The sequence below is a fragment of the Papilio machaon genome, chromosome 11 (assembly GCF_912999745.1).
Source record: "Papilio machaon chromosome 11, ilPapMach1.1, whole genome shotgun sequence".
Lineage (NCBI taxonomy): Eukaryota > Metazoa > Arthropoda > Insecta > Lepidoptera > Papilionidae > Papilio > Papilio machaon.
In genome coordinates, this window is record NC_059996.1 from 3,145,736 (window position 1) to 3,173,625 (window position 27,890).

General features: G+C 35.3%; 2 protein-coding genes and 1 non-coding gene across 3 annotated transcripts; 1 reads left to right on the forward strand and 2 right to left on the reverse strand.

Moving 5' to 3' along the window:
• Nucleotides 1-547: 547 nt before the first annotated feature.
• Nucleotides 548-27,869, reverse strand: LOC106713550 (DNA mismatch repair protein Msh2). Its single transcript, XM_045680005.1, has 16 exons — nucleotides 27,616-27,869; nucleotides 27,010-27,059; nucleotides 17,500-17,694; nucleotides 17,107-17,298; nucleotides 14,527-14,679; nucleotides 13,756-13,991; nucleotides 10,803-10,961; nucleotides 8,611-8,815; nucleotides 7,873-8,032; nucleotides 6,700-6,874; nucleotides 5,624-5,808; nucleotides 4,617-4,835; nucleotides 3,420-3,652; nucleotides 2,131-2,222; nucleotides 1,232-1,457; nucleotides 548-838 (listed from the first exon to the last, which is right to left on the reverse strand). Exons 1-16 carry the CDS (start codon nucleotides 27,650-27,652, stop codon nucleotides 608-610), a joined length of 2,748 nt encoding a protein of 915 aa, XP_045535961.1. The 5' UTR covers nucleotides 27,653-27,869; the 3' UTR covers nucleotides 548-607.
• On the reverse strand, nucleotides 4,180-4,264 carry LOC123721428. The gene has a single exon (XR_006756233.1). It is a non-coding gene; the product is annotated as a small nucleolar RNA U3 (small nucleolar RNA).
• LOC106714007 (uncharacterized protein DDB_G0283357) lies at nucleotides 21,825-26,330 on the forward strand. Its single transcript, XM_014506932.2, has 2 exons — nucleotides 21,825-24,192; nucleotides 24,463-26,330. Exons 1-2 carry the CDS (start codon nucleotides 21,867-21,869, stop codon nucleotides 26,220-26,222), a joined length of 4,086 nt encoding a protein of 1,361 aa, XP_014362418.2. The 5' UTR covers nucleotides 21,825-21,866; the 3' UTR covers nucleotides 26,223-26,330.
• Nucleotides 27,870-27,890: the final 21 nt, after the last annotated feature.

The window sequence follows — 27,890 nt, forward strand, 5'->3', positions numbered from 1 at the left end:
TTAATCTTTGTTTCACTGATCCCTTTAACTAACCATCCAATGCCGTAATTAATTTAAAAAAAAATAACTAATCTATACTGTCAAAGAGTAGTTTTTTTTTATAGTTTATCAAAAATAAACAAAAAAAAAAAACCAACTATAAAAACGTAAGTTATATGATATTGTTGTTATCTGATACCAAAATAGTGGTACACATCAACATCCCCTTTAACAAAACATAGATTTTAAACGGGGATCTTAGTCTCGGAAACCAGCGATAAGCTAATGAAGTTTTAGTTCACTCCATAGTTATATGATAATTTTTTTTCTACAAAATGGTCATTTTTCAGGTTATTGTGGATTATAAATTTTGACAGTCATTTTGACATATTGATTATCTCTTTTTTTAAGAGAATGTAAAGGAAGATATTATTTGTCACTGATAATTGGTTTCTGAGACCAAAATCTCTGTTATACTATTATTTCTATTTTGTCAAAGATAATTAGAGGGATGATATTTTTTATACAAGAATTTAGGTCTCAGAAACCAACGATGAGTTCTAAGACCATAGGGTTAAATAAATGACAGATGAATATGGACAGTTTATTTTTAATACAAACAAAATGATCACGCAATAAGAGACTGCAAATATTTACTGTTGTGTTGTTGAAGCTCTCGTTTCAACTTGTCAATCTCCTTCATCATCTCCTCGTCTGATGTCGCAGTCTCATTTATCTGTTTGCATTTACGTAAGAAATCTAATATAATTTCTTGTCCTTCTGAAGCTTCTTGAGATTTCATAGACGCCTCGATCTCGAATAGATTCGTTTCGAGTTGAGATTGCTTCTCTTCAGCGTACTAAATAAAGGAGAAACAATAGGTTATTACAAAAAAAAAAAACTAATATTCTAAACTAGCTTTTACCCGCGACTCCGTCCGCGCGGAATAAAAAATAGAAAACGGGGTAAAAATTATCCTATTTCCGTTTCCTGGTTCTAAGCTACCTGCCCACCAATTTTCAGTTAAATCGATTCAGCCGTTCTTAAGTTATAAATAGTGTAACTAACACGACTTTCTTTTATATATATAGATTCATACTAGTTCTATTTTATAAACTAGAATACTGAATAAATCTATGGTTCTTAACATATTGGTTATAGCGAAGTCTTGAAGACATGCTGTGATATTTTTGGTCATCCTCAAGTAACTGGACCAGGTAATCATTATTCCTGTCTCCCTGTTAAAATGAACCTGTATGATGTAGTCCGGCAGATCAGCCAGCTTGGCGACGTGCAGGCCAAGCGAGTGTGGTGCTGCGCCGGGCTGGATGCGGTGCAGCAGCAGCAGCTGACCGTCCACCACAGACGCCTGCGCGTGCGAGTTCACAATGACACCGGGATGCTGTGCCTCCAGACGTGTCAGCTCGTGATAATGTGTCGCGAATAGACAGAAACATTGAGATTCTGTTGCCAATTTCCTGATAATCAAATATTTACTTGATAATACTGTCATACACAACAAGGTTTAGGCTAAGCACCATCTGCGCCCGGTGAAACTAAATGCCTCTTCAAGGCAAACAGTGACTGTAGTAAACAGGCCCAAAAATCAATAAATACAGTTATTAAGCAAAAAATTTTTTACAAGATTTATTTAGTTTAACCTGTCATAAATCTTGAAAATCAAATTTAACTCACTTCCTGGTTTATTTAATAAGCTGAAATTTTGCATACATTTATAAATTATGTGACAATGCAATATTATAATGAAATGATGTTGATCTCATGATGGAGGAACTTTGCAATTAAACGACACATTCTCATCGATTTTGGACTCGTTTTAATTGTCTTGAAAAATTGATTAAAAAAACACAAAGTACGAGTACGTAATAAGTAATTAAAGATCATAGTGAAAGCTAGTTATCATTATTAAAAATATTAAATATTAAGTACTAGCTTTTACCCGCGACTTCGTCCGCGCGGAATAAAAAAATGCACACAAAATAAAAAAGTTCCTATGTCCGTCTCCTAGTTCTAAGCTACCTCCCCATCAATTTTCAGCTAAATCAGTTTCACCGATTTTGAGTTATAAATAGTGTAACTAACACCACTTTCTTTTATATATATAGATATATTAATGAAGTTTATACAGACTCAGCGATGGCCCAGGCGATGCCGCAGCCCTCGTATGTGGAAGTGCCGCGTCCTAACTCGTCTATCAGCACCAAGCTGTCAGGAGTCGCCGTCTGCAACATACATTACTACCGCACTTAGAATACATTAGTAATAATTAAACACTCGCTAAGTGTAGATATATCTTACTAAAATAATATAATCTCCTCTAGTATAATGATTAACTAGTATAACTATCTAGTATAATGATAACATTTGAAAACTGTACTATGCAATGATTTTCGTTAACAAATCACTGAAGTAAAATAAATGTAGTAAACAGTTAATAATTAAAAATAATTCAATATAATGATGTAAAAACTATATTATCAACAAGGTAAGTGACCCGGTGTGCATAAGTCAACTAAATTATGACAGCACACTAGCGCCCCCCAAGTCAATATCAAAAAGTGTCACAAAATCCTGTATTGTCATGTTTTTTAAGTCATTTCCAATGCCTATATAGATTTAGACATTTAATTATAAAAAAAAATCTTGTGAGCCGTCATGGGACACCTGGCAGATGTGAAACATCGTGTGTGTACAAGTAATATGCATAAAATATTAAATAAATAAATGAATGAATGAATAAATAATAATAAATAATATTAAATATTATTAAAATAAAATATATATGTAGGAAGAGGATCAGCCATAATTAAAAGAATGAAGCTACTTTAAACTTTACAATAGTTTTTAGCAAAATCACAGGACTAATGACATTTAATTAACCATTAAACTAAACTATGTTCTAAAGTAACAATTCAATAAATTAGCCTTAAATAATAACCGGGTATAATTAGTCTAGGGACCAAATTATAGCACCGGAATAATAATTAATTCGTTTCCACAAATTAACTATCCGAAGCGTCTAGGTTAAGCAAGCGAAGTACAACTAGTGCACCGAGCCACGCCAGAGCCAAGACTGCCTTTCAAATAATGTTGCACGTCTTTTATAGCGGCAGAGCTAGTAGTGGGGAGAGTGGGGGCATCGAATGACGCAATCGGTGACGTGATCAGTGCACGTGTTGTTTACAGTTTCGCTCAGGTGGCGCGCGGGCGCCGACATATATATGTATACCTCAGTATAGCTTGGCGACCCGTCGCCACGGCAAGCGTCGCCACGCCAACGATTCGGTTTACAAGTGATCCTATAGATGTTTTACATCAAAATAACCGCGATATAAGCTCTTATTTCGACAGCCTAGATATCCTTGTTGATCTTAGTTCTATGTCTATTCATCTCAATTACGGTAGTCAAGTGATATTACTCTAAGTATAGCAGCTGTATCCAGCATCTCCAGCATGAAGGTGCTGTGGGCGTGCTGCTCCTTGTCCGCAGCGCCGAGTCGTGCACGTAGAGAGCGTAGTAGCGGCAGTCGGGCAGCGGAGGCGGGCACCGGGCAGCCGGCGTGCGCCAGTAACACCGCCGCACCGCACGACCTCATCCATGTAGACTTGCCGCCCATGTTTGCACCAGTTATTATATGCATCACGCATTTACCTGTATTTTATTATCTAAAGGTTTATAATGTGAAATGAATTGCGAACTTTCGTTCTTACATCATTAGGTATAGTTCAGTCATATCATAGTCAGTCTTATAAAGATAATCGCTCCTTGAGCTGGATGCCAGAGGCGACGAGCTGAAAGCCCGTCCACCTGCGGCTATCAGCTATAATTACGTGAACGGTGTTCTCTCATGTCCGTAATGTGCGAGGATTTTTACAAACAAAATTGAATACCTAAGCCACATGCGAGCACATGAACGGCAAAACCTGAGTTGAAAACAGTCGCCGTGGCCGATATCGGAGAGGATTACATCATGAAATCGCGGTTCATCATCATCTCCCAAACCTTAAAGTTTTGGCCGTTGTTAACTTATAAAATTCGGACGTATAGGTCAACAAGGATATCTGGGCCAGTAGGCATAAGTTAAACTAAATTAGGATGATTTAACGCCACCCCAATCAATATCAAAAAAGTTTTATATATTTTATGACAGGACTAACCGCGATAGCAGTGCCACTGTCACAAGACCAGATATTATCCTTGTTTAACTATACACGTGTCTCGTGAAGAACTAACTATAAAAATGATCCTATGAAGTAAGGTCTTGACTATACACGAGATATATATTAATTAAAACCACTTGAAATAGTTTCAATTTACAAAATAAACTAAAAATGTGAGCCGTCATGGGACGCCTGCCAGATGTGAAACATCGTGTGTGTACAAGTAATATGCATAAAAGATAATATTATTAAAATAAAATATATATATGTCTACCTCAGTATAGCGTGGCGACCCGTCGCCACACCGTACACTCTACTACACATAAAATATATATATGTATACCTAAGTATAGCGTGGCGACCCGTCGCCACGGCAAGCGTCGCCACGCCAACAATTCAGTTTACAAGTGAGCCTATAGATGTTTCACATAAAAAAAAAATAGGACAATAGTAACCTCGTTTGAAGTGAACATCGTTAGGTATGTAAGAGACACCTTCCTGCACCTCGAGGCAAGGATGGCGGACCTCACTGAGCAGCAGCTCCTCCATACTGTCAGTGATCACAGGCCGGCAATATGGTAACGGCGCAGAACAAGCCGCCACCGACATTGACACCAACACGTCCACGCGGGATATCATATGTGACAAGTTGAATAAACATTCGGAATATCCAGCTATAAAATAACATAAAATATTAGGTTATAATTGAAATAATTAATTTTAACTAAGCTCTTAACTTGTGGTAGGACGTATGGAGGATTCGAACCCATCACCATGTCCGTACATCTGTACCATTAAGCTATTGATGCTTACAAATATAATAAAGCATTAATTATTAGATCACTAACTGTTGCTTGCGACTTCATCCGTGCGGAATTAAAAAAAAAATAAGTAGCTTATGTGTTCTTCCAGACTATGTTCTACATCTGAGTCAAATTTCAACGAGATCCATTCAGCCGTTCTGGAGATGCCTTCTAACAAACATCCATCCATTCAAACATTCGCATTTATAATATTAGTAAGATTTATTGATCTTAAGTGTCAAATTCTAAAAGAATCAGCATCATAACGAGATATAAATGTACAAAATATCTTTGATTTCAGCGTTAATTTAAGAATAAATAAAAAAAACTTTTTAGCTTAAGTTACTACACAACTACCTTCCAGTAAAAGTCCCGTGAAAATCGGTCCAGTCGTTATTTTACTATAAGTACGAAATTATTTTTTTAACATTACAGACAGACCCTTCAATTTTATTAACTACTAGCTGTCGCCCGCGACTCCGACCGCAAGCAGTTAAAAAAAAAAAAAAAGATGTTGGCCGATTCTCAGACCTACTAAATATGCTCACAAAATTTCATGAGAATCGGTCAAGCCGTTTCGGAGGAGTTTAACCACAAACACCGCGACACGAGAATTTTATATATTAGATATAGATATATTAATTTAATTTTGTACTAACATGCAATATTAACAATTTCAGCAACAACTTTGTCCTGTTCCCTTTCATAGGTATCTTTAGTCTGCACATATTCATCTGTGATGTTCTCCAATGAGTTGTTCTTGAATCTGACTCCTCCCTTCACCGCATCAATTATTGTAAACTTCTTACTGCCACGAATCGCATGCTCTTCTTTATTTGTTATTCTGAAAATAAATTTTTATTATACGTAACTATTTATTGTACTACTAGTTGTAATATTTGTCATTTCTGTCATCTCCTTGTCTTTATCAGTGGGATAAGTTTTAATTGATCGTTCATTCGTTATATCAATTTATCACTATTTCACATTAAAAAACTAAGACAGCAATATTTTTTTATTACGAGTGTTTAAGTGGTGGTATTTCTAAAAAAATTTTACCTTTAAAAGACAGTAATCATAGATTCATAGAGAGCGTCGGTGGTTGAGGGGTTAAGCACTTGACTTGCAATCTGCAGGTCCTGGGTTCGAATCTCGTCATGTACCAATGTGTTTTTCGATTTTCGATTTACATATGTACATTTATCTGACGTTCTTACGTTTAAGGTAAACATCGTGATGCTGCACATATCTGAGAAGAAATTCAATGATATGTGTGAAGTCAACCTACACTTAGCCAACGTAGGTCATACCTAGTCACCCCTAACTTGGAGTAGGCTCCGAACCCCTCGGTGGGAACGTTGCTGATCAAGATGAATCATAGATTTATTAAGTACAAACATAAATCCATACACAGTAGATTACATTGTTAGCCAATGACATATGTATAGTTTGACAAGGATATGATACTAGGTGGGCATAAGTCAAAATAAATTATAATGTCAAAAAAGGGTCACAAAGTCTTTTTAGTACTGTCATGTCATGTTTTAATATGACATTTTCTATGCCCATTTTAGATATTTTCCGACAGAACTACCAGCGACAGTAGCACCTCTGTCATCTGGAGAGATAGCCTTCTTAACAGCCTAACAAGGATATTAAGCCTAACACTAATAGACTAACATATCTAATAAATAATTTCTCATTTCCATTAAAAGCGTTTAAGCATTTAACATACCTAAAATAAAATCCATTCTGTGGATTATTTTCCAACTTGATAGTCTTGCCTGGATCTAGGCCGAGGCTGTCTGCTGCTGCTCGTAGCTGTCTCTCCGCCGCCACCTGCAACCTGTCCAGCTCGCTACGTAGACTCTGCAGCTGTTCGTCAAATGACGCCTTCACTAGGTATTCACCTGGAATTACACAAGGAATTGATTTTAATTCCCAGTTTACAATATTCCAATCTATATAGTGCATTCCAGTATGTATTTATATTCCAGTTGTAATCCAGTTCTGAATTCGATCGAACTGGAATAATATAACCATGTAAATCAGTGATTATCAAACTTATTTCTTTTATCGACCCTTGGAAATTCAATTATTTATCATCGCCCCCCCCCCATTTTTTATACACCCCTAAAACTTAAGAACCACAATTTCATTACTTTAATTAATTTGGTTGTTTAAACTTACATTCTAAACTAGAATTTTTTACCAGTGAGTTAAAATAATTTCTGGTTCAATGTAATTAAGGTAAAATTGTTCTAATTTTTTAACTATCATTAATCATATTCCTTTATCAGTCACAACTTTATCAGAAACTTGTTACAAACTTGATTATGTACATTGTGCGGGATTTCATACGAAATATATGTTAAGTATTTTAAGTTTTCATAACATCCTACAGGGTAAAAATATAAACGAATTATTCGCTATTGTGTAGTAAGTGTGTTTAAGTGCAATTTAATTTCTGGCCCTTTTTGTGCTCCCATTTTTTGGAACGAAGTTCCTTATCGCGCGTTGTGAAAGGGGGCTAGACGGAAAAAATTCTTACGAAAAGTTGTCACGACACTTTTTGCTATAGTAAGTATGTTAACGACGAATGAGCGCTACTTCACCATGGCAACGACGTGACAATATATAACGAAAATTCATAGAAATAAAATGTACTTCTTGTGAAGACTTAAGTTTTTTATTCATAGAATAAACATTGGTTCCTTCACTAATTAATAGAAAGGAACTTCGTTCCATCCGGGTGTCCCAACACACCTCTCAAGTTTTTTCTGGCCCCTTAACGCTCCCCTCTATTTTTCAAACCCCAAGTTTTCAAAGCCCAGTTTGAGAAACACTGATGTGAACTAAGAGTGTGCTTGTTGCTCGTGTGTGTTGTTATTTTAAAGTAACTTGGTACCTCTATCTACAGCCTCCATATCGACTGTAGTTTCAATCATCTGCTGGAACTTCTCAAGATGGCTGTGAAGTTCTGATATAGGTTCTGAGAGCGCCGCGTGCACGGTCGCGTTATCCGCCTGCGCTAGACATTGTAGTAAAGACGGCAGTCTCTCTATTGCCTGAAAAAATATCTAGTTGTTAAATAAATGAATATACGGCTTTCGTTATTAAAAATAATCGGTAGAGAAGGACCAAATTTACCCTCTGAAAACCGGCAATACTTCAACTTTACATACGTCTTCTGTGTGATTTTAATATTATAACGATTATCTCTATTTTACTCCGAATGCTTCAAATGGTTAATCTTTAACTTAGTCCTCTTTTCCTTCCCACCCTTTTCTTATAAAGAAAAGATGGGAAGAGGAGGTGGATTTGATGGAGAAGGAGATGTATAGAAAGGTTAAATATTCTCTTTTTGTGCGTCTCTTCCTTCGTCGATTGGGGGTAGGCAACGCATCTGCAATTGCGAATGTCTATGGGCAGCGGTCGCTTCGCCATTTCGGCGAATTCATGTGGCCGCTTGCTCGTTTGCCACCTTGTAATATAAAAAAAAAATCTCGCCATACAACGTGGATTTTGGATTTTCCGTGAACACTTGGGGGTCTATGAAAGATCCAGGTTGTACGATGACCAACTAGTTAAGATATTTGTGATGACCAGCATAAAATGAACCCCATATTCCTTTTGTTCCATTCACCTGATAGATCCTGTAACAGTCGTGTAGACTGGCTTTCTTCCTGGTGAGACGACGTGCGAGGGCCTGCAGGTCGGGCGCACGCCGCAGCAGCTCATGCAGCTGCAGCCGCACCTGTGACCTCTCCATCAACACCTGGACGATGTCCAGCCGCTCGTTGATCAAGTTGATATCTCGTAGCGGCTGACGTAGCCATTGTGCCAACAAACTGAGAAGAGAACATACTTTACTTAGGTGTAGTGGAGGTAAACTACAACTTTCGCTGTTGTTGATGTCTTTAATCCGAATATCAAAGGGGAAGCCAAAGCTCACAGATTCCGATGGTTTGGCCACCTTATGAGGGTGGGGAAGATCGGAATGCCAAAGCAGCGTATCTCGGGACCCCGACTGGCCGCCGACCTAGATATGCTGGCGAGACGCTGTAGAGTTAGACTTGCTGGAGCTACAAGCGATGCAGTGGCAGGAGAAGGCACAGGACAGACGACTCTGGCGATCTCTTATGTCGGAGGCCAAGACCCACTTTGGGTCGCTGCGCCAGCAGAGTAAGTAAGTATGATGTCTTTAATAATCTTTAAATATTAGGTCCTTACATATGAAATTGGCGTTTTGTATGGGAGGAACAAAAAGTCGAATATTTTTTAATATAATATATTTAATTAATCAAAGTATGAACCATTATTTTCTATGCACTTTTGCCATCTCATAGGTAGTTCATTGATCCCTTTACTAAAAAAACCAGTCGGACGGGAATCAATAAAATCATTGAAGGCGATTTGGACTGCCCCATCGGAGTTGAATTTTTTCCCTTGCAAGAAGTTATCCAAATTTCGAAAAAAATGGTAATCTGTTGGAGCAAGGTCCGGGGAGTACGGAGGATGTCTTAGACTTTCCAATTGAAGCTCTTCTAATTTAGTAGCCGTCTGTTGCGCAGTGTGTGGTCTAGCGTTGTCGTGAAGCAGCAGTGGCGTGGAGCGATTGACCAGCCTAGGTTGTTTAGCCGCTAGCTTTTCCATCATGGTTTGCAATTGCTGACAATAGACATCAGCCGTAATAGTCTGGCCAGATTTGAGAAAACTGTAATGAACAATACCGCCACTAGTCCACCAAACGCTTACAAGTAACTTTTTTGGGGTTAATTTTCGCTTGGGGCAGGATTTGGCTGGCTGGCCAGGATCCAACCATTGCGCTGAGCGCTTCCGATTTTCGTAAAGAACCCATTTTTCATCACAGGTAATGATTCGGTTTAAAATACCTTCATTATTGTGCCGGTTTAGTAATGTAACGCAACAGTCGACGCGCGTTTGCCGGTTTGCTTCAGTCAATTCGTGAGGTACCCACCTTTCAAGCTTTTTAATCTTCCCAATTTGCTTCAAGTGAATTAAAACAGTTTTATCACTAACATCGCAGCCTGCAGCTAACTCGGACGTGGTTTGCGATGGATCCGCTTCCACAATAGCCTTTAACTCTTCATTATCAACTTGAGTCTCAGGCCGTCCACGGGGCTTGTTCTGCAGATCGAAATTTCCAGAACGAACACTTTGGAACCAAAAACGAACTGTGTTTTCTTTTGCAACACGACCGCCATACACATCATTCACCCTTCGAGTCGTTTCCGCAGCACTAGTGCCACGGCGGAACTCGTACTCGTAAATAATGCGATATTTTACGTTTTCCATTTTGTAAAATGAGTGACGCAAACAGAAAAAAACAGAAGAAAAAAAACAAATGAATGACGTTCATCGAACCACAAATACATGAGTCTATAGCTGTATAAATTTGAATTTGGAATTCCTTACCAAAGAGGAGAAATTCGTGATTAAAGTGGCCAGTACGAAAAACGCCAATTTCATATGTAAGGACCTAATATATAATGAGCTAGGTCTCCTTAAATAAAAAAATTAAGTGTATCTATGTTTGTTCTTGAAACTACGGTAGTGATCTGTGAAAGCCCAAGTGTTACTGTCCTAAAATAATTTTACTAATATTATAAATGCAATGTTTGGATGAATGGATGGATGGATGAATATTAAGGTATTTTCAGAACGACAGAACGGATATTGATAAATTTTGTAACAATTGGAGAATATAGTCAAGAACACATAGGCTACTAAACAACTTTTTTTTGTTTCCTCCCGAACGGAGGGTGACAGTTAGTCTAAAAATAAAAAAGTATGTTAGTTAATAAAATATCTGACCGTTTTCCGTGCTGAGTGCGACATCTGTCGAGCAGACCGTAGATACTTCGTGTGGGCGAGTGCGAGATGTCGCCCAGTTCTGGGAATACATTGAGCGCGGTCAGTGCTGCTGCATCCAGGTGTAGGAAGCCAGCAGTTGTGATCGTGGTCAGATGGAACCTGGAGACAGTTTAATATAATTAATAAATATCTATCATTACATTATGATATAATAAATGTTTAGATGTTACCAAGTAACTCGAACTAATGAACGTTTTTTTATATTACAAGGTGGTAAACAAGCAAGCGGCCACATAAATTCGCCGAAATGGCGAAGCTAAACATTCGCAATTACAGATGCGTTGCCTACCATCAATCAACGAAGGAGGAGACACACAAAAAGAGAATATTTAACATTCCTATGCATCTCCTCCATCAAATCCACCTCTCCTTCTCATCCTTTCCTTATAAGAAAAGGGGTGGGAAGGGAAAGAGGACTAAAATTAGTCCTCCGGCACCACACTGATCAGACTGTACATGGAATTACTTCCACTTGACGTCTGTCTTCTGTGTGGTCGTGGTATTTCACTGAGCGAGGCCAATTCGTGCAACTGATGTTGTTGATGGCGTCTATCACTGTTCGAACTTATTTCGATGAAATTTGTGGACAGATTAAAGTAAGTAATAACGCATAAGTTACATAATCAAGTTTTTTTTTTAATTACATAATTACACGAAAACGCAGGCGTTAATTAAATTTATAAACAACTGTATTGTTAATAAATTGAACTCAAAAGAATTGTTAAACGAAAAATGGAAAATCATAACAAAATAAATTAAGTTATTGAGTACTTAGTATTCCTATATTACGCAAGTTATGTTAAATTACATATATAATAAAGTTATTATTTATAATATTTTCCGTGTTTCACGTAATATATCACGTGGAACTGCATGCTGTATAACTTTCCATTCGTATTATGTATGTACATATTGTTATCCCTTACATTCTCTTTGACAGAAGTGAGACAACAATATGTTACATTCATAACTTCATTCTAACAGAATTGATCACTTAATTGTGAGGTTTTATTTCTATACTAGCTTTTACCCGCGACTCCGTCCGCGCGGAATAAAAAATAGAAAACGGGGTAAAAATTATTCTATGTCCGTTTCCTGGTTCTAAGCTACCTGCCCACCAATTTTCAGTCAAATCGATTCAGCCGTTCTTGAGTTATAAATAGTGTAACTAACACGACTTTCTTTTATATATATAGATATAGATGAGTTTTATTACTTCAAATTACAACGAACGATAAATTTATAGTCTTAAATAGTTATAGAGTACCTAATAGGAAAATTGTACATTGTTATTGAGTAAATGTAAGTCGAATTTAATGTAAATGAGAAATTATAACAAACCTATCGAAACAAATTTACTTTCATAACTCTGCAGTCACAGATTTATTCAAACTTTCGTGAGACATTATCATTAACTTATATAGGAACGGCTAAAACACTCATGTACATATGTCCGGTGTCAGCACCGACTACTTTCGAGCACACTGGTCGGTGCCGAAACCGGACATATGTACGTGATTGTTTTAGCCGTTCCTATATAAGTTAATCACAGATTTATTAAAAACCAGGCATTAGTGTATTATAAATTTATACACAGAAACTTTAAAATAAATCCTATCTTACTAATATTATAAATGCGAATGTTTAAATGGATCTTTATTTGAAGGTATCTCTAGAACGGCTCAACGGATCTAGATTTGGCATAGATGTAGAACATAGTCTGAAAGAACACATAGACTACTTATTTAATGTTTTTAATGCCACACGGACAGAGTCGCGATACCTTGTAGACAATAAATAACATTATCAGCCAATGAATGTAATTTAAGCTAAGCACTAACTTTTTAATATATAAAAAGCTTTAAATAAGAACTGTTGATATCAAGTTGTACAATATTTAGGAAATTACATAAATACGACGTATAAATAAAAAGTTTAAGTTATCATGAAACTTGTAAACGAGGTATATAATTATGAACTTATTCGAGAAACTGCTATAGATTAAGTTATCTAGTGTTTACGAGTGAAATCCTAAGAAATGTGTAAGATAAGTTGATATATTATTTATAATTGGGGTCAACGTATCCAACGTAGTTGTGCTAACACTTTGACCATAATATTATGATTATATATGGAATTTAAAGTGGATTTCCACTGATAAAAAAAAATTACGTAATTTATTTAATGTTTTTATTCATATGTATTCATGTTTATATGTAAATTGTTGTTATTCTCAGTATTTAAATGTTATTTATATAGTACTACTAGCTTTTACCCGCGACTCCGTCCGCGCGGAATAAAAAAAAAATATATAGAAAACGGGGTAAAAATTATCCTATGTCCTTTTCCTGGTTCTAAGCTACCTGCCCAATAATTTTCAGTCAAATCGATTCAGCCGTTCTTGAGTTATAAATAGTGTAACTAACACGACTTTCTTTTATATAAATAGATATAAGATAGTACTAGGTACGTAGCCTATGTATTCATCCAGACTATGTTCTACATCTGTGACAAAATTCATCGAAATCCGTTAAGCTGTTTTAAAGATACTTATTACTTAGTAACAAACATCCATCCATCCAAACTTTCACATTTATAATATTAAAATTAAATATGATGTACAATATATACTGACAATGCTTTAGAAGTGTATAAATAAAATAAAACATGGAGGCAAATCTCGAAATAAATAAATTAAAAAAAAAATCATTTATTTTGCCTATAGTATGTCAATAATAAATACATACATATAGATCAAAAAACATTCATATACATACATACATATTTTCAACGCCCTCTAGTGATACATCACTATTAGATTTATTTTTTGGTATAAGTTTGCTTGCGCCTATGTCTAGCAGAGAACTGACACAGCCTGATGATGGATAAGTACCTTCCAAAGTTGGTGTTTTCATTCAGTAATGTGGTATATCTGATGGCAGCAGCTAAACTGGACATGGCGACTTCCTTGCGCGTCTCTGGGAATGCGTTAGCATCTTGTGACTGACTGCCTTTGAACTTGAGCAACCGATTCAGATCTTGAATCAGACCTTCCGTGGAGAAATCTGATCTCTTCAATTTTGTTACCGTCACATTGGCTCTTTGCATCACCTTCTTAAGAGCTTTTTGCTGGAAAGTGATAAAAAAAAGCATAAATCCATAGAGACAAAAATTTCCGCGTCTCCTAAGTTAGTAATATTTCTGAGTTAGAATCAGCTAATAAGGATAAATAACAGCCTAAACATGACTTTATTATACATGACCTTGATATTTATTTGTACACAAAACTAGTGGTCGTCCGCGTCTTTGTCAGCACAGAAAAAACTAGCATATAATAAGACTACGACTAGACTAAGCTTCCCGTCAAGGTCCCATTCCGTTCAGCCATTCCGAAAATTATTCTGAATAAAGGCGGCATTGCGGCCATACATAGACAGTAATTTAAAAAAATGTGGATCTCGGTGAAATTTAATATAAATATAGAACATAGGCTACTAATTAAGTTTTTTTTAGCGGGCGATAGTATACGAATTCGTAACGTTACTAGTGAATTCATACATTTTCTATAGTAAATCAACATAGATTCGGTCGAAACCAAAAGTCTATTATCTAAGCCTGCATATAAATTTAGGAACCTTACAAAATAATATAGATTGCTACTTACATCCTCATTATCGCCTTGTATAACGAGACATTCCGCCGGCGCCGTCTGCACAGTGATTGTCTCCAGCTGCGTCAGTAAATCATCGTCTGTGAACTCCGAGATAGAGAACTGATAGTCGGCGGCCGTCACACAAGCCACTCCTAGAAGACGACCCTGGAAAATATATTACCTTATCTCTAATAGCGCTCTGGGGGAGATTTCCACGACCCCCCTCTTGTTTTTACCATGCCTTCGCCCCCCTAGACCTTCCAGGTCATATGCATGTATGTTCAGTTAATGGCGTCGTCTGATCGCATAAGTCAACAATATCAGAGTAATGTCGCCCGCGACTTCGTCTGCGCGGAATTAAAAAACAAACTTATTATTAGGTCCTTACATATGAAATTGGCGTTTTGTATGGGAGGAACAAAAAGTCGAATATTTTTTAATATAATATATTTAATTAATCAAAGTATGAACCATTATTTTCTATGCACTTTTGCCATCTCATAGGTAGTTCATTGATCCCTTTACTAAAAAAACCAGTCGGACGGGAATCAATAAAATCATTGAAGGCGATTTGGACTGCCCCATCGGAGTTGAATTTTTTCCCTTGCAAGAAGTTATCCAAATTTCGAAAAAAATGGTAATCTGTTGGAGCAAGGTCCGGGGAGTACGGAGGATGTCTTAGACTTTCCAATTGAAGCTCTTCTAATTTAGTAGCCGTCTGTTGCGCAGTGTGTGGTCTAGCGTTGTCGTGAAGCAGCAGTGGCGTGGAGCGATTGACCAGCCTAGGTTGTTTAGCCGCTAGCTTTTCCATCATGGTTTGCAATTGCTGACAATAGACATCAGCCGTAATAGTCTGGCCAGATTTGAGAAAACTGTAATGAACAATACCGCCACTAGTCCACCAAACGCTTACAAGTAACTTTTTTGGGGTTAATTTTCGCTTGGGGCAGGATTTGGCTGGCTGGCCAGGATCCAACCATTGCGCTGAGCGCTTCCGATTTTCGTAAAGAACCCATTTTTCATCACAGGTAATGATTCGGTTTAAAATACCTTCATTATTGTGCCGGTTTAGTAATGTAACGCAACAGTCGACGCGCGTTTGCCGGTTTGCTTCAGTCAATTCGTGAGGTACCCACCTTTCAAGCTTTTTAATCTTCCCAATTTGCTTCAAGTGAATTAAAACAGTTTTATCACTAACATCGCAGCCTGCAGCTAACTCGGACGTGGTTTGCGATGGATCCGCTTCCACAATAGCCTTCAATTCTGCATTATCAACTTGAGTCTCAGGCCGTCCACGGGGCTTGTTCTGCAGATCGAAATTTCCAGAACGAAAACGTTGGAACCAAAAACGAGCTGTGTTTTCTTTTGCAACACGACCGCCATACACATCATTCACCCTTCGAGTCGTTTCCGCAGCACTAGTGCCACGGCGGAACTCGTACTCGTAAATAATGCGATATTTTAAGTTTTCCATTTTGTAAAATGAGTGACGCAAACAGAAAAAAACAGAAGAAAAAAAACAAATGAATGACGGTCATCGAACCACAAATACATGAGTCTATAGCTGTACAAATTTGAATTTGGAATTCCTTACCAAAGAGGAGAAATTCGTGATTAAAGTGGCCAGTACGAAAAACGCCAATTTCATATGTAAGGACCTAATATGTAGCCTATATGTTCTTCCAGACTATGTTTTATATCTATACCAAATTTCATTAAGATCCATTAAGCCTTTTTGGAGATACCTTCAAACAGACATCATTATCCATCCAACCATCTGAATTTTTTAAATTTTTTTCTGTCATAAGAACTTTATAAAACCTAAAAAAAATAGTGAAATCGGTCCAGCCGTTCACGCGTGATGGTGTGACCAAGGGATATAGGGATTCATTTTTATATATATAAGATTTCTTAAAAGTATTAATATACCAGAAACACTTCTGAGACTTCTGAGAGGGTTTTATCTGAAGTTTACCACATACTTATCAATGTCGTAGAAAAACTTTGTCCGGTAATACCCAGTTGGTAATGCTATTCTATCATACCTAAATAAAATTAGTTGAATAAAGAGTTTATATGTAATAACAAGATCAACAACAGAAGAACGATGGAACGAACAATAAGTAATTAAGTTATAGACACGCCATTTTAAATAGTAGTTTCTGTTGTGTTGCAAAGTATGTTTTAAATGTATTATTGTAAGATGTCCTCTAATAAGTTATTATTAAATTTTGTATAAGATAAGGCGTCGGAATTGGTCTCTGCAATTCACGAAGCATCACGGTCAAGTTTAGATAAGGCAATATAAATTGACTATTAATTTATCTTATTTTAACACTGAACCAAACGCATACATTGTTATCCTACTTTCTTAATAAAATAAAAATAAAAAAAGAGGTTAAAACCTTAAATATGTCTCATTAGAGTACCTACTAAAATTGCATTCTAAAAGGTAATAATGTAAGTAAGGGTGTGGCTTAGTTCCAGAAATGTTGATGAGGCGATTGAAGCCAGAATTGACAAATTAAAATTGGTACAATCACCTACCAGTCTGAGATTTGCGCGTGAATTGTGTTGTATGTTTCAAATTACCTTCGTCACGGCATCCGTTTTAAAATTGACCGCCATCAAGCAAGGTGCGTTTTCATTGGCAGTGCCAAGACCGTCACCTAACACCTCTTCTAATTGCGAAAGATTACCGGGTGAACCTTTATACTCTAATCGCCATTCGTTATTCTTTGTAGATCCTTCCGATACATATATTTCAACTCGGTATCGCTTCACCTAGAAATAGACATGGAATAAGATAATATGGGATTTTAATAACTCTTTAAAGAAATATGATGCAACATTAAAAAATTTATTCTCTATGAAAAAAACAGAAAAAAAAATGTTTTTATAAAGGTCGAATACCTTGTTGTTTATGGTCATTTTGATCATATCGCCTTATTCTATTCAGTGTACCAAGGTAATAATTCAACTTACCAACAAAAGTTTCCTGATAAGTATTTCAAAATTTCCTTTAGAGAGTACGAGGTAGTCGAGTTTATCTGGTTCGAGACCCATCTTCTTGATATTAGCGATAGAACAGAAGACCTCGCGAGCGGCTGTCGTAGCATCAGCGCCGTGAACGCTGTAGTACTCATTGCGGTCGAATATACGAACTGTTGTTGGCGGTTTCTGATATAAAAAGAGTATTTTTGATATTAAACCAGTCAGTATGCGAATCTTATTTAGATAAAATATAAAAGAGAGGGACTTAGGACAAAACATTATAATAATAGCTCATTGTTACACTTTATTTTTATCTTGAATGTTTAAGCGTCCAATAAAATAGCATTTTATATCGTATATTTTACAAAAAACTAATCAACGTATTGATCTTGGTACCATTTATAAATATATCAATGTATCTGAAATTATAATACAGAAATATCGAATACTCTAGTACAAAACGTTTTACTATAAAAAATGTTCTATTAGTAAAACATTACATGTTACTTAATTATAAAATAAGCATCATAATTATTAAATCACTTTATTGTATTAGCAATCATTTGCGCGAAACAATAAGTTTGTTATTCACAAACATAGTGAAATAAACAGATAACGAAGAGGAAAATGGTTTGCACAATAAGAAACAAGTATTGTTCTAATACGAATACAAAAATTGGTGTATTAATAATATACAATTGTTATTACAAAGCGATGATAAATCTAGTACGACATTTTTCTTACAGTGATAAATCTGGAGTGGATTTGAGTACTACAGTGTTTTTATATGATAAGGGACAAAAAAGTAGTGGAATTATTGTTATTGAGTGATCATCAACATCCATAGATATCCGTAACATAAAAGGAACTATAATTATATTTGAAAGACACAGATTATAGGAAATAAGCGAGATAGCTCGCTTTTGTGGCGGCTGCGCATTACCTCTTACCCACAACCCATTTCTTATGTTATGTGTTGTGTTCTGCGCAACGACTCGACCGAAGTTTTGAGCTGATGAAAATATTAATACCACTTATTGATAAAAAATCTAACGGCTTTAAAGCCCGCATAAGGAAATAAGGATTAATGTTGTTAGGGGAACAAAGTGTTTTATCGGAGGTATTTTGGAGTTTACGTATTTTAGCGACAAATTGTACAGTTTTTTGGTGAAAATATTTCGGATTTTTAGGATTTGAGACAACTAATAAATAAAACAGCTTAACTTTTAACTACATCAGCAGTTTAGCAATACCGCGGTAGGTCACTTCAATCCAATTATTACGTCGCAACAACACAATCGATATTGTTAATGAAAAAATTGCAGTACACATTATTTACACAGTGGTTTTCGGTGGAAATAAGTTCCTCCACAATAAAATTGAGACTGTGATCAATTTCAATGGAAATACATTTTAGTAAAATAAATTCAAACAAAACAGCAGTGAAATATACATCATTTTTTTAGTTGTATATCAAAAGAGATTTGCTGATGACTGAATTAAGAGGTCTTCAGGTATTAAAGTATAGAGTAGATAAGCGAAACATATACTTCAATCTTTTTTCTCCTATGGGTTAAGAAGCCAATGAAGGAATCGACTATAGCGTGGGAGAACGGTGTAAAGAATTACGAATCATCTAGTTTGAGGTAATATTTTTAGGTACTTATTTAGATTTGTTACATTATTGTTTTATAACGGGTTAGTGAGATATTAATTTCACTTTCGTGCTGCATCATACGTAGTTTGACTACTAGAATTTTAGATTGTAATTGCTGTGCATATTCCGTAGATTAACCGCCCAAATGTGACTAGGCGATAGTCAACCACGCTGGCCAAGTGCGGTTTGGTTGATTTCACTATCATTGATTTTTTGTCTCAGAGATGTGCAGGTTGCATCACGATAAATTTACAATTGTAAATCGAAAATAGAACACATTGGTTCATGGCGAGATTCGAACCCAGGACCTGCAGATTGCAAGTCAAGTACTAAACACCTGAGCCACCGACGCTCTCGTCGCGTTATGGGTCTCAAGAAAAATAACAAAATTCATGGTTTCTATTTGACAATATTTTTTAACACCCAACTTCATGTCTCGTTTGCGATGTGAAATTATCTGTTATCAATGATTTTTGATACTAAATGATTGGAGTCCTGTAAAAAGGCAGAGTGTACTCTACGCTTACCCCACGTTTTGTAGATGTTATGGACGTCAGTGATCAGGTAAAATTAGAGGATCCGTGGCTTGTTTGTCCACTTTATCCTATAATATGTCTGGGATAACAAGTTACTATATTAACAAATTGATAATTTTATATTTTTTCTTCTGTCCTTGTATCTTTGTCCTACTTATTAAATGTAAGCAATATTAAAATGGGGCTATTTATCTTCACAATACATTAGCGATTTATTACAAAAATAAGCGACAATAAAACTTCGAAAACAAACAATAAATAATACAATGACAGTTATCTTTGGTTTGTTACGCTTTGTTCTTTAGCATTTTCAAAGTTTTCAAACACTTTTGAAATTTATCATTGCATAAATAATTAAATAAATTGGTTTAATAAAAAACGTAGACCAAAAATAATTATATTTTGTGCAAAATGCGACTACAAGTAAGTAAATGATGAAACGTAGAGTTTGAAACTTTCATAAAAACTGAAAATCATACTGTTTTCTACAGCCCGTTAATAATTGAAATAATCGAGACGTTTGTGTCTCATTCTCTTACAAAGATTACAGTTCCTCTGGTGTTGAATGTTGCATACATTCATAGTTAATGCCTTTGTTTTGGTCTTGCTAAAGTAGGTATTTTGTGTTTTCTGAACTTTATCATGGCAAGTGCTGAGGACATCGGCTTTTTAGTGTAGTCTAGGTAATACAAATATGTTTACCATTCATTGTTTAAGACTCTATCAAGGGTTCCCTATATAAAAACGATCGTCTTCCAATTTCCTATTGTTAATTTTAAAACAAACTGCTACAATAAGAATAGCTTTACGGTTCTATAAGAACCCCTTGGTGTAGATTTTTCATAAAAAACACTGTGCAGTTGTTAATCGCTAAACTTTTTCAGACAGAATAATAATAAAACTGAAGATATTTGAATATATGACATTCAAAGTAAATGCAATTAAGTAACACCACCTGATTGAATACATGATGTCATGTCGCTGATTCATGACAAAAACAAGATGGAATATTAAAGTTTTGGTAGGATTTCTAGTGATTCATGTTGTATTGATCACTAACAAAAATAGAGGTGTCTCTTGTCAAGGATTGAGGAGGTATGTGACGTGTTATATTTTGCATGGCCGCTTCTGAGAACGCGGAGCAATCACGACCGGCCAGGAGGTTATCTTAGGTCTTAGCTGAGATATAAAATTGAAACAATAAATTGGCGTCTCCCGTTCGGTCAAAGTCAGTATAGCGCGACAACTGTGCCGTATTCGGCGAGTATATTCATGATTTAGAACCAGGAAGACACATTAATCGTAAGTTATTTTTTTAATAAGATTATTATTATTTTAACTGTTTATATTTGATGAATCATTTTATTTATTGTGAAAAATAATATAAAATATTACGTAATATAACACATTTTAAGAAAACTACCATGTTGAAGCTTTCTAGAATAAAACGTATTTTATGATTTTATGTTGCGACTAATAAAATGTATAAAAATTTGTACTTTTTAGTACAATTTATTTCAAATTAGATTTTTAATATAAATATCAGATTGTTAATTACGTGTGATTAGTTTGTATCGCGTTATGGTACAATATTAAGTTGCAGGTTTAAGATAGATTCACAGGACAGCAAAAACATTTCATTTTTTGAATAAAATTATTAAAAAATAAGCCTGCTGGACTTAATTTAATATATAGCGAATACCTTCAAAAGGTTTTCCTTGAAGTAAGGGTTTTTGTATTAAAATAATCATTACAAATCCCTTTGTTCGTACTTCTACATTTATTCTTATAATATAAACAGCAAAGATATAAAATTCCATAAATTTTTTGAAATCAAGGATTATTTTAAAATTTAATTTTGCAAATTAAAGTAAACAGTCATTATTCATTGTTTTAAGAATTGCTTATAACTTGGATATAAGATCGGTCGGTAATTGCTTTCATAACTATTTTATTACTTTCGTATATAACATAGCACTAGTTAACGCTAGTGGGTCAGTACCGATTTTACGTCCAATTCTCTGATGAGGCAAAGTGTATTTAATGTTTACAATTATTTACTACGGGCCGTGCTCAAATAAAGTTTAGTATAAGAAGTACCTCGTTATTACTGTAACACAATTTTAAAAATAAAATTTTCTATTTTACAGAAGGAGTCTTTCAAAATGAGATTTTTGCTTGTCATTGCCGCTTTTACGGCTTTGGCCTTAGCAAAGCCAGAATTTTACAAGGAAAAAGAGGATTTCCAATACTCCAGAAGCTCTTCAGATGAAGGCAGTAAGTCCGGTTTCTATGGGGCTCAAAGAGGCAATATGGGAGGCAACTATGAAAAGGCGCACAACATGGATGGCTTAGCACAGCACCAAATGAGCGGACTCGTGCGCACCGTCGAAGGTGAATTGGGAGACGGGTATAAAATGAGGACCGGCAGCGTGTACAGCGCTGCAAACTCTAGGGGAATCTACGGCTCGGGCCACTACGACTTAAGTAATCTCCAAGGAAGAAATTTCGAGGAGACCGAATCATTTGATAATTCGAATTCTTCAATGATGTCACAGAGTGCTGCATTCGAAAATTCTAGATCAAACGGTGGCGCGTACGGCAGTAGCAACCGCGCCCATAGTTCAGGATACAGAGGATATCAAGCCAGCGATCAATCTCAACAATTAATGCAAACGGATAATTTGCAATCTGCAGATCATTTGCAGAGCGTCCATGGGTACGATTATGGAAGTGAAGCTGCCCATCTTTCAACCTCAGGCTTTCAGAGCCACCACGGTTACGATCTAAGTGCTTCTAATTTAGATCGCACAGGTGCGTATGGAAGCAATACGCGAAGCCGTATCCTAACTGCCGCTCCTGTAAGAGTTATCGTCAGACCCGGAATCAGAAGGACCGTGCCGCTCACTGCTCAAGTCTACGATGCTGACCACACCGATACCTCTTTTAACCTTGAGCACAGTAACAGTAATAGAGATGCGGAAATATTGAATACCGATGGACAACAAGTAAGCTACAGGCCCTCAAATGCCCCTAAACATTATGAGTCCTCGTACAGTTACCACAAGGAATGGGAGAAACATAATACTCAGCCAATCAATGTCCCTGGTGCCATACCTACAGTAAATCCTTTTCCTGCACAAAGTGAAACACGCGGAGACTTAAATGAAGAAAAAAATTTAGAAAATATTCAACACAATTCAAATACCTACAATTCACAAGCGAGTAACACAGCATTTGCGACCAATGCTCAGTCATTAAGTCAGGCTAGATATCAAGCAGGTTATAACAGGAAACACAGCTCCAGTTCTTCATTGGCAGAAAACACAAATGGTTATGGCACTGATAGACGCAGTGCTTCTTTGACTGGTAGTTCTTTAGTAGCTTCAAATGATAATGAATACAATACAGGCAGCAGTAGTTCATTGTTAGCCTCTAATGCAAATGGATACAAAACAAGTAGCAATTCTCTATTAAACGCGAATACAAATGGATATAACAAAGCTTCCCACGGAACCAATTCTGAAGAACGCATTGCCAGTGCTACTGGTTCAGGAAATCTTGTGCAATTACTGAGTTCCAAACCAAAAAGTTACCAATCTTCGTATTCGTATCATAAGTCTTGGGAAAGACAAGGCGACCCTTATATCATAAAACCAGCTGGAAGTGGTACGTTTGATGGCCAGGAATCTCAGAAATTAACTGCCGCTTCAGCCAGCCAAGGAGCATATTCATCACATCATTATGGATCCCAATATAAACAAGCACATCATAGCTTTTCACAAAATGGATTCGATAGTGATTGTGACGAAGAAGGTCACGTACGCGTAGCTCGTTCCTCCGACTCGCGGTATAAACCTGAGCTTCAAGCTTACCAAAATATGTACCAAGGTCAAGAGGAATATGGACAGCAAACACAGAGCCGTTTGGAAAATTTAGAAGAATTGGGGCAGCAAACACAAAATCAATGGGACAACCTACAAAGCTTTGGACAACAAGAACAGAGTAATTGGGAGAATTCACAAAACTTAGGACAACAAATTCAAAGCCAGTGGGATAATTTACAAGATTTAGGGCAACAACCTGAACATCAATGGGATAATTTGCAAAATTTAGGACAACAAACCGAGGAAAAGTTTGATAAGCTCGAAGATTTAGATCAACAGCCTCAAAGTCAATGGGATAATATCGTAAGTCAAGAAACAGATCAAAAATTTGATACTTTACATACTATGGGTCAACAAAGTCAAAACCAATGGGATAATATGCCAGAAATAGGTCATTTGACCCAAGGAAAATTAAATAAGCTAGAAGATTTTGGACAACAAACTCAAACACAATGGGACAAAATAGAAAGTTTTGATCAGCAACCACAAAATAAATTAGATAAAGTAGAAGACCTCGGACAACAGCAACAAGCAAATTGGGGAAGCACGCAACAGCAGAATCGCAGTTGGCAAAAACTGGAAGACCTCAGTCAACATACGCAAAGTAAGTATACAAAATAATAAATAAAAATTCTTCCTCTAAAAACGTCACTATTCAAAGGCCAAAATATATAAAATAAACTTTCTTTATAAACAAAATAACTCAAATTCATATAACTAAAAAAAATCCGTTAGCTATTTGAACAAACTGAATTCTAAATAAAAAAAAAAAAAATTAAAGTTTTATCTCATGCAATCATTTTTGCCCGTTTTATAAACTTTTAGAGTAATTCTTTCCGGATAAAAATAATGATAAATTGAATATTTAAAATAGGCGATCTGGAACAACAAATACAGGATCATGATGAACAACAACCTACAATGGTTTTTGATGGCAAAGAATTTGGTCAACAAGAAAGTCTACCATCGAATGTTTTTGATCTGAATAAGACTCAAGATTCTCAATTAACAGACAACAAGCATTACAGTGGAAGTAATTTATCACAAAACGAAGATAAAGATTCAGTTAGAGGTCCTTGGAATAATGTAATGCTTCATTTGGGAGGTTTTCAGCAAGAAAACTCTAATTCCGATTTAAATAACCAGGACTCAACAGTTACTTCTAACAAAAATTTTGACAGACATGATGAATCCCAAAATTCGGAAATGTATGAATTTGGGTCTCCCAAAATATTTCATAGTCAGCAAACACAAAATACTTGGAACATAAAGGAAGAAGATTTAGTACAACAGAAACCGTTTGAACAAAATGAAAATTTAGGTTTGAATAACGCTAACTGGCATAATCTTAATCATATACAGACACGAACAGAAAAAAGCTCATATACAACTGAAAAATATACACATCCATTAGGTGGTAGCAGGGAAAAAATTTATAGTGAAAATACTGAGCCCAATAAAGACTTTCATTCACAAGATGAACAAAGTTCTTCACTGTTAGGCAGTCTTTGGGATAAAATTGATGGTATAGCCAAAGAGACACTTCAAGACATCGATGACAATGATGATAGCCAAAAGCCAAATAAAGTAGATTCAGCAGACTGGTCACAACAAGAAAGTAAACCAAGTTCGTCGCACAACACACCGAAACCATTAAATCCCCAATTAAACACAAATTTATTAAAACCTATTGTGAGACCAAATCAAGATAAAAATGAAAGGCCAATAGATATAGGTCGTGGTGACATCGGACCTGAAGATTCTGATTTAACCTCAGTCATACCCCAATCAAATAAACCTAACAAAACACCAAATGAAATAGATTCTTTAAGTTTAACTCGAAATTTAAACGTACAATCGGCTGACTCAAATAGTGACAAGAATAAATTTAATATGCTAAATTATAAAGAATTAAAAATAGTACAAGACTTACTAAAAAAAATTGAAAGTGAAGATTCTGATGAGATTGTAACTACTACAAGCACAACAATTTCACCAATCCCAACAATTTCAACTAACATTGATGAAAGTATATTAGCAGACTTAAATGAAAATGAAGAAAAATTAGTACAAGCTATTAACAATAAGTTTATATTTAATCAGAATAAGAAACGCATTTCTACACCTTTTACACCAACAAGAGATATTTATAAAGAGCAATCGAGAAATAAGGAAGAATTTGAACACAATACCCATAACAATCCAATGTCTTATCATAACGACTATTATCAAACAAATATCAACAAAGAATTGGATCAAAAAAATGCAGACTACGAACCTGAAGAACAACAAAATATGCAGCAGCACTTTGAAGATTTTCAGCAAACACAGGAATTACAAAATCCAAGCCAATTAGAAAACTTTGAACAGCAACATCAAAGTGATTGGAATTCTGAAAATAATCTTGCCCAATCTTTAGACCAACAATTATTACATTTAGGGGAAGTCTCACGAAAGTTTAATGAGAAACAGATAAATGAAGAAATAAAAGAAATTGAAGCAACACAGCAAATTAAAATAAATGATTTAACACCTCCAGAGCCAGAGACAGAGACACAAAAGCAAGGGTTTTGGCAGTCAGTAAATAATAAACTAACAAATGCTAAAAAGAAAGTAATGTCATGGTTCTCTTAACAATGCAAATAACTTTTAACACTAACTAGCCAGGAAACCTAACTTTTAAAATCTGTTAATTTTATTGTTAGTTAAGAATTAAGATCTATATAAATAAGATACCTCTATATAATTTTTCAACTAAATTAGTGTAATACATTAAAATATGTCATATTGGCTTTATAATTTAATAAAGTACACAATTAAATAAGTAATAAAATACATGTACATAAGTATGTTTTTTTACCAACATTTAGCTTTAAAGTCTGTTTGTTTATTTTGATTTGATACTCGGAAAAAAAATACATATTTAGTGCCACACACTGTGAGAATATTTTAGTACATTAAAATTGTATTGGCATTGATATTAATATCTCTATATCTTGTAACTTGTTCCAATCTAATACCTAAATGATGAATAAACTACACATTAAACTAAAAGTGATAAATTTCAAAACATTTTTAGTAAAACACTTATTTCACATAACTATATAACAAAACCTGACATTTTTCGCTTTCACTTCATCTCACAATTTTCTCAAAATAAAATTGTGAGATGAAGTGAAATGTTTTAATGACCACCATATATTATCCAACCATGATAAGCAAGAGACCAAGGGTAGAAGTTTCTCTTTTCCTGAGGTTCTCGCTTATGGAGGTTGTCTATTACAACCAGATAATGACTCACTTTTAGAGGTTTCTAGCTTATATAGGGTCAACAAGGGATTGAAACAAGTTATACAAAGCTGAGACACAATATTTATATTTTGGTGCGGTGCAAACTTATAGTAACTACTGCCATACTCACCTCTGTTAGGGAGTTAAAGTATTTGATGAATGCCCGTTGCTGCACTGAATCTGAAAATTAAATAAAACTGTGGGTTTCTACTGCAATTGTAAGCATTTTGCAGTCTCTGTTTTGATAAAGAAAATGAAATGGATACCAATATGTATTAAAAAGGGTCACAAAAGTTATAATGTCATTTAAAATATTGTCATATGTTGTATTTTGATTAAATGTATGCTACTAATTCATCAATGACTAATAAAATAATGTAAATTATTGTGTTTTAATTATTATATATGTTTACAATCACAACATTATTTGTTGAACAGATCAAAGCTGATGTTTTTGTAAAACAAGTCTTTTAATTTAGCAAGTACAGGTCAACATGTTTATTGTATTTGTAAATAACACTAAAAATTGCTCTTTCTTATCAAAATATATTATCATCTACTTGAATGCAATTTGAACTATAAACTTAATGTTTTAGTGCGAGTTTTGCTACAATGAAAATTCGACTCGTTTGATTGTATAATATATACAGTAAATAAATATTAGAGGTTTCGAAACAATACAATAAAAATGTTTAACGACATTCATTGGAAACAAAACATTAAGAGTGCTCCTTACCTAAGTTCAAAGCTTGAATAGGTTGTAAGGTAGACATAGTGTTTAAGAAAAAATAAAGTGTACGATAAATTAAAGCATAATATCTATTTTTCTTGCTTTTTTTATTCGAATTACGTGATGTTTTCTGATGTCCCCCAAAGTTCTCACGATAGTTTAGTTTTCAACGTCAAAGTCAAATTGAAGCAAAAGTGGCGCGCTTTTTATCACAGAGTAAATTCTAAAATAGATTGCAAACTTTAAACGTATTTTGGACCTTGCCAATTATTTCCTATGGG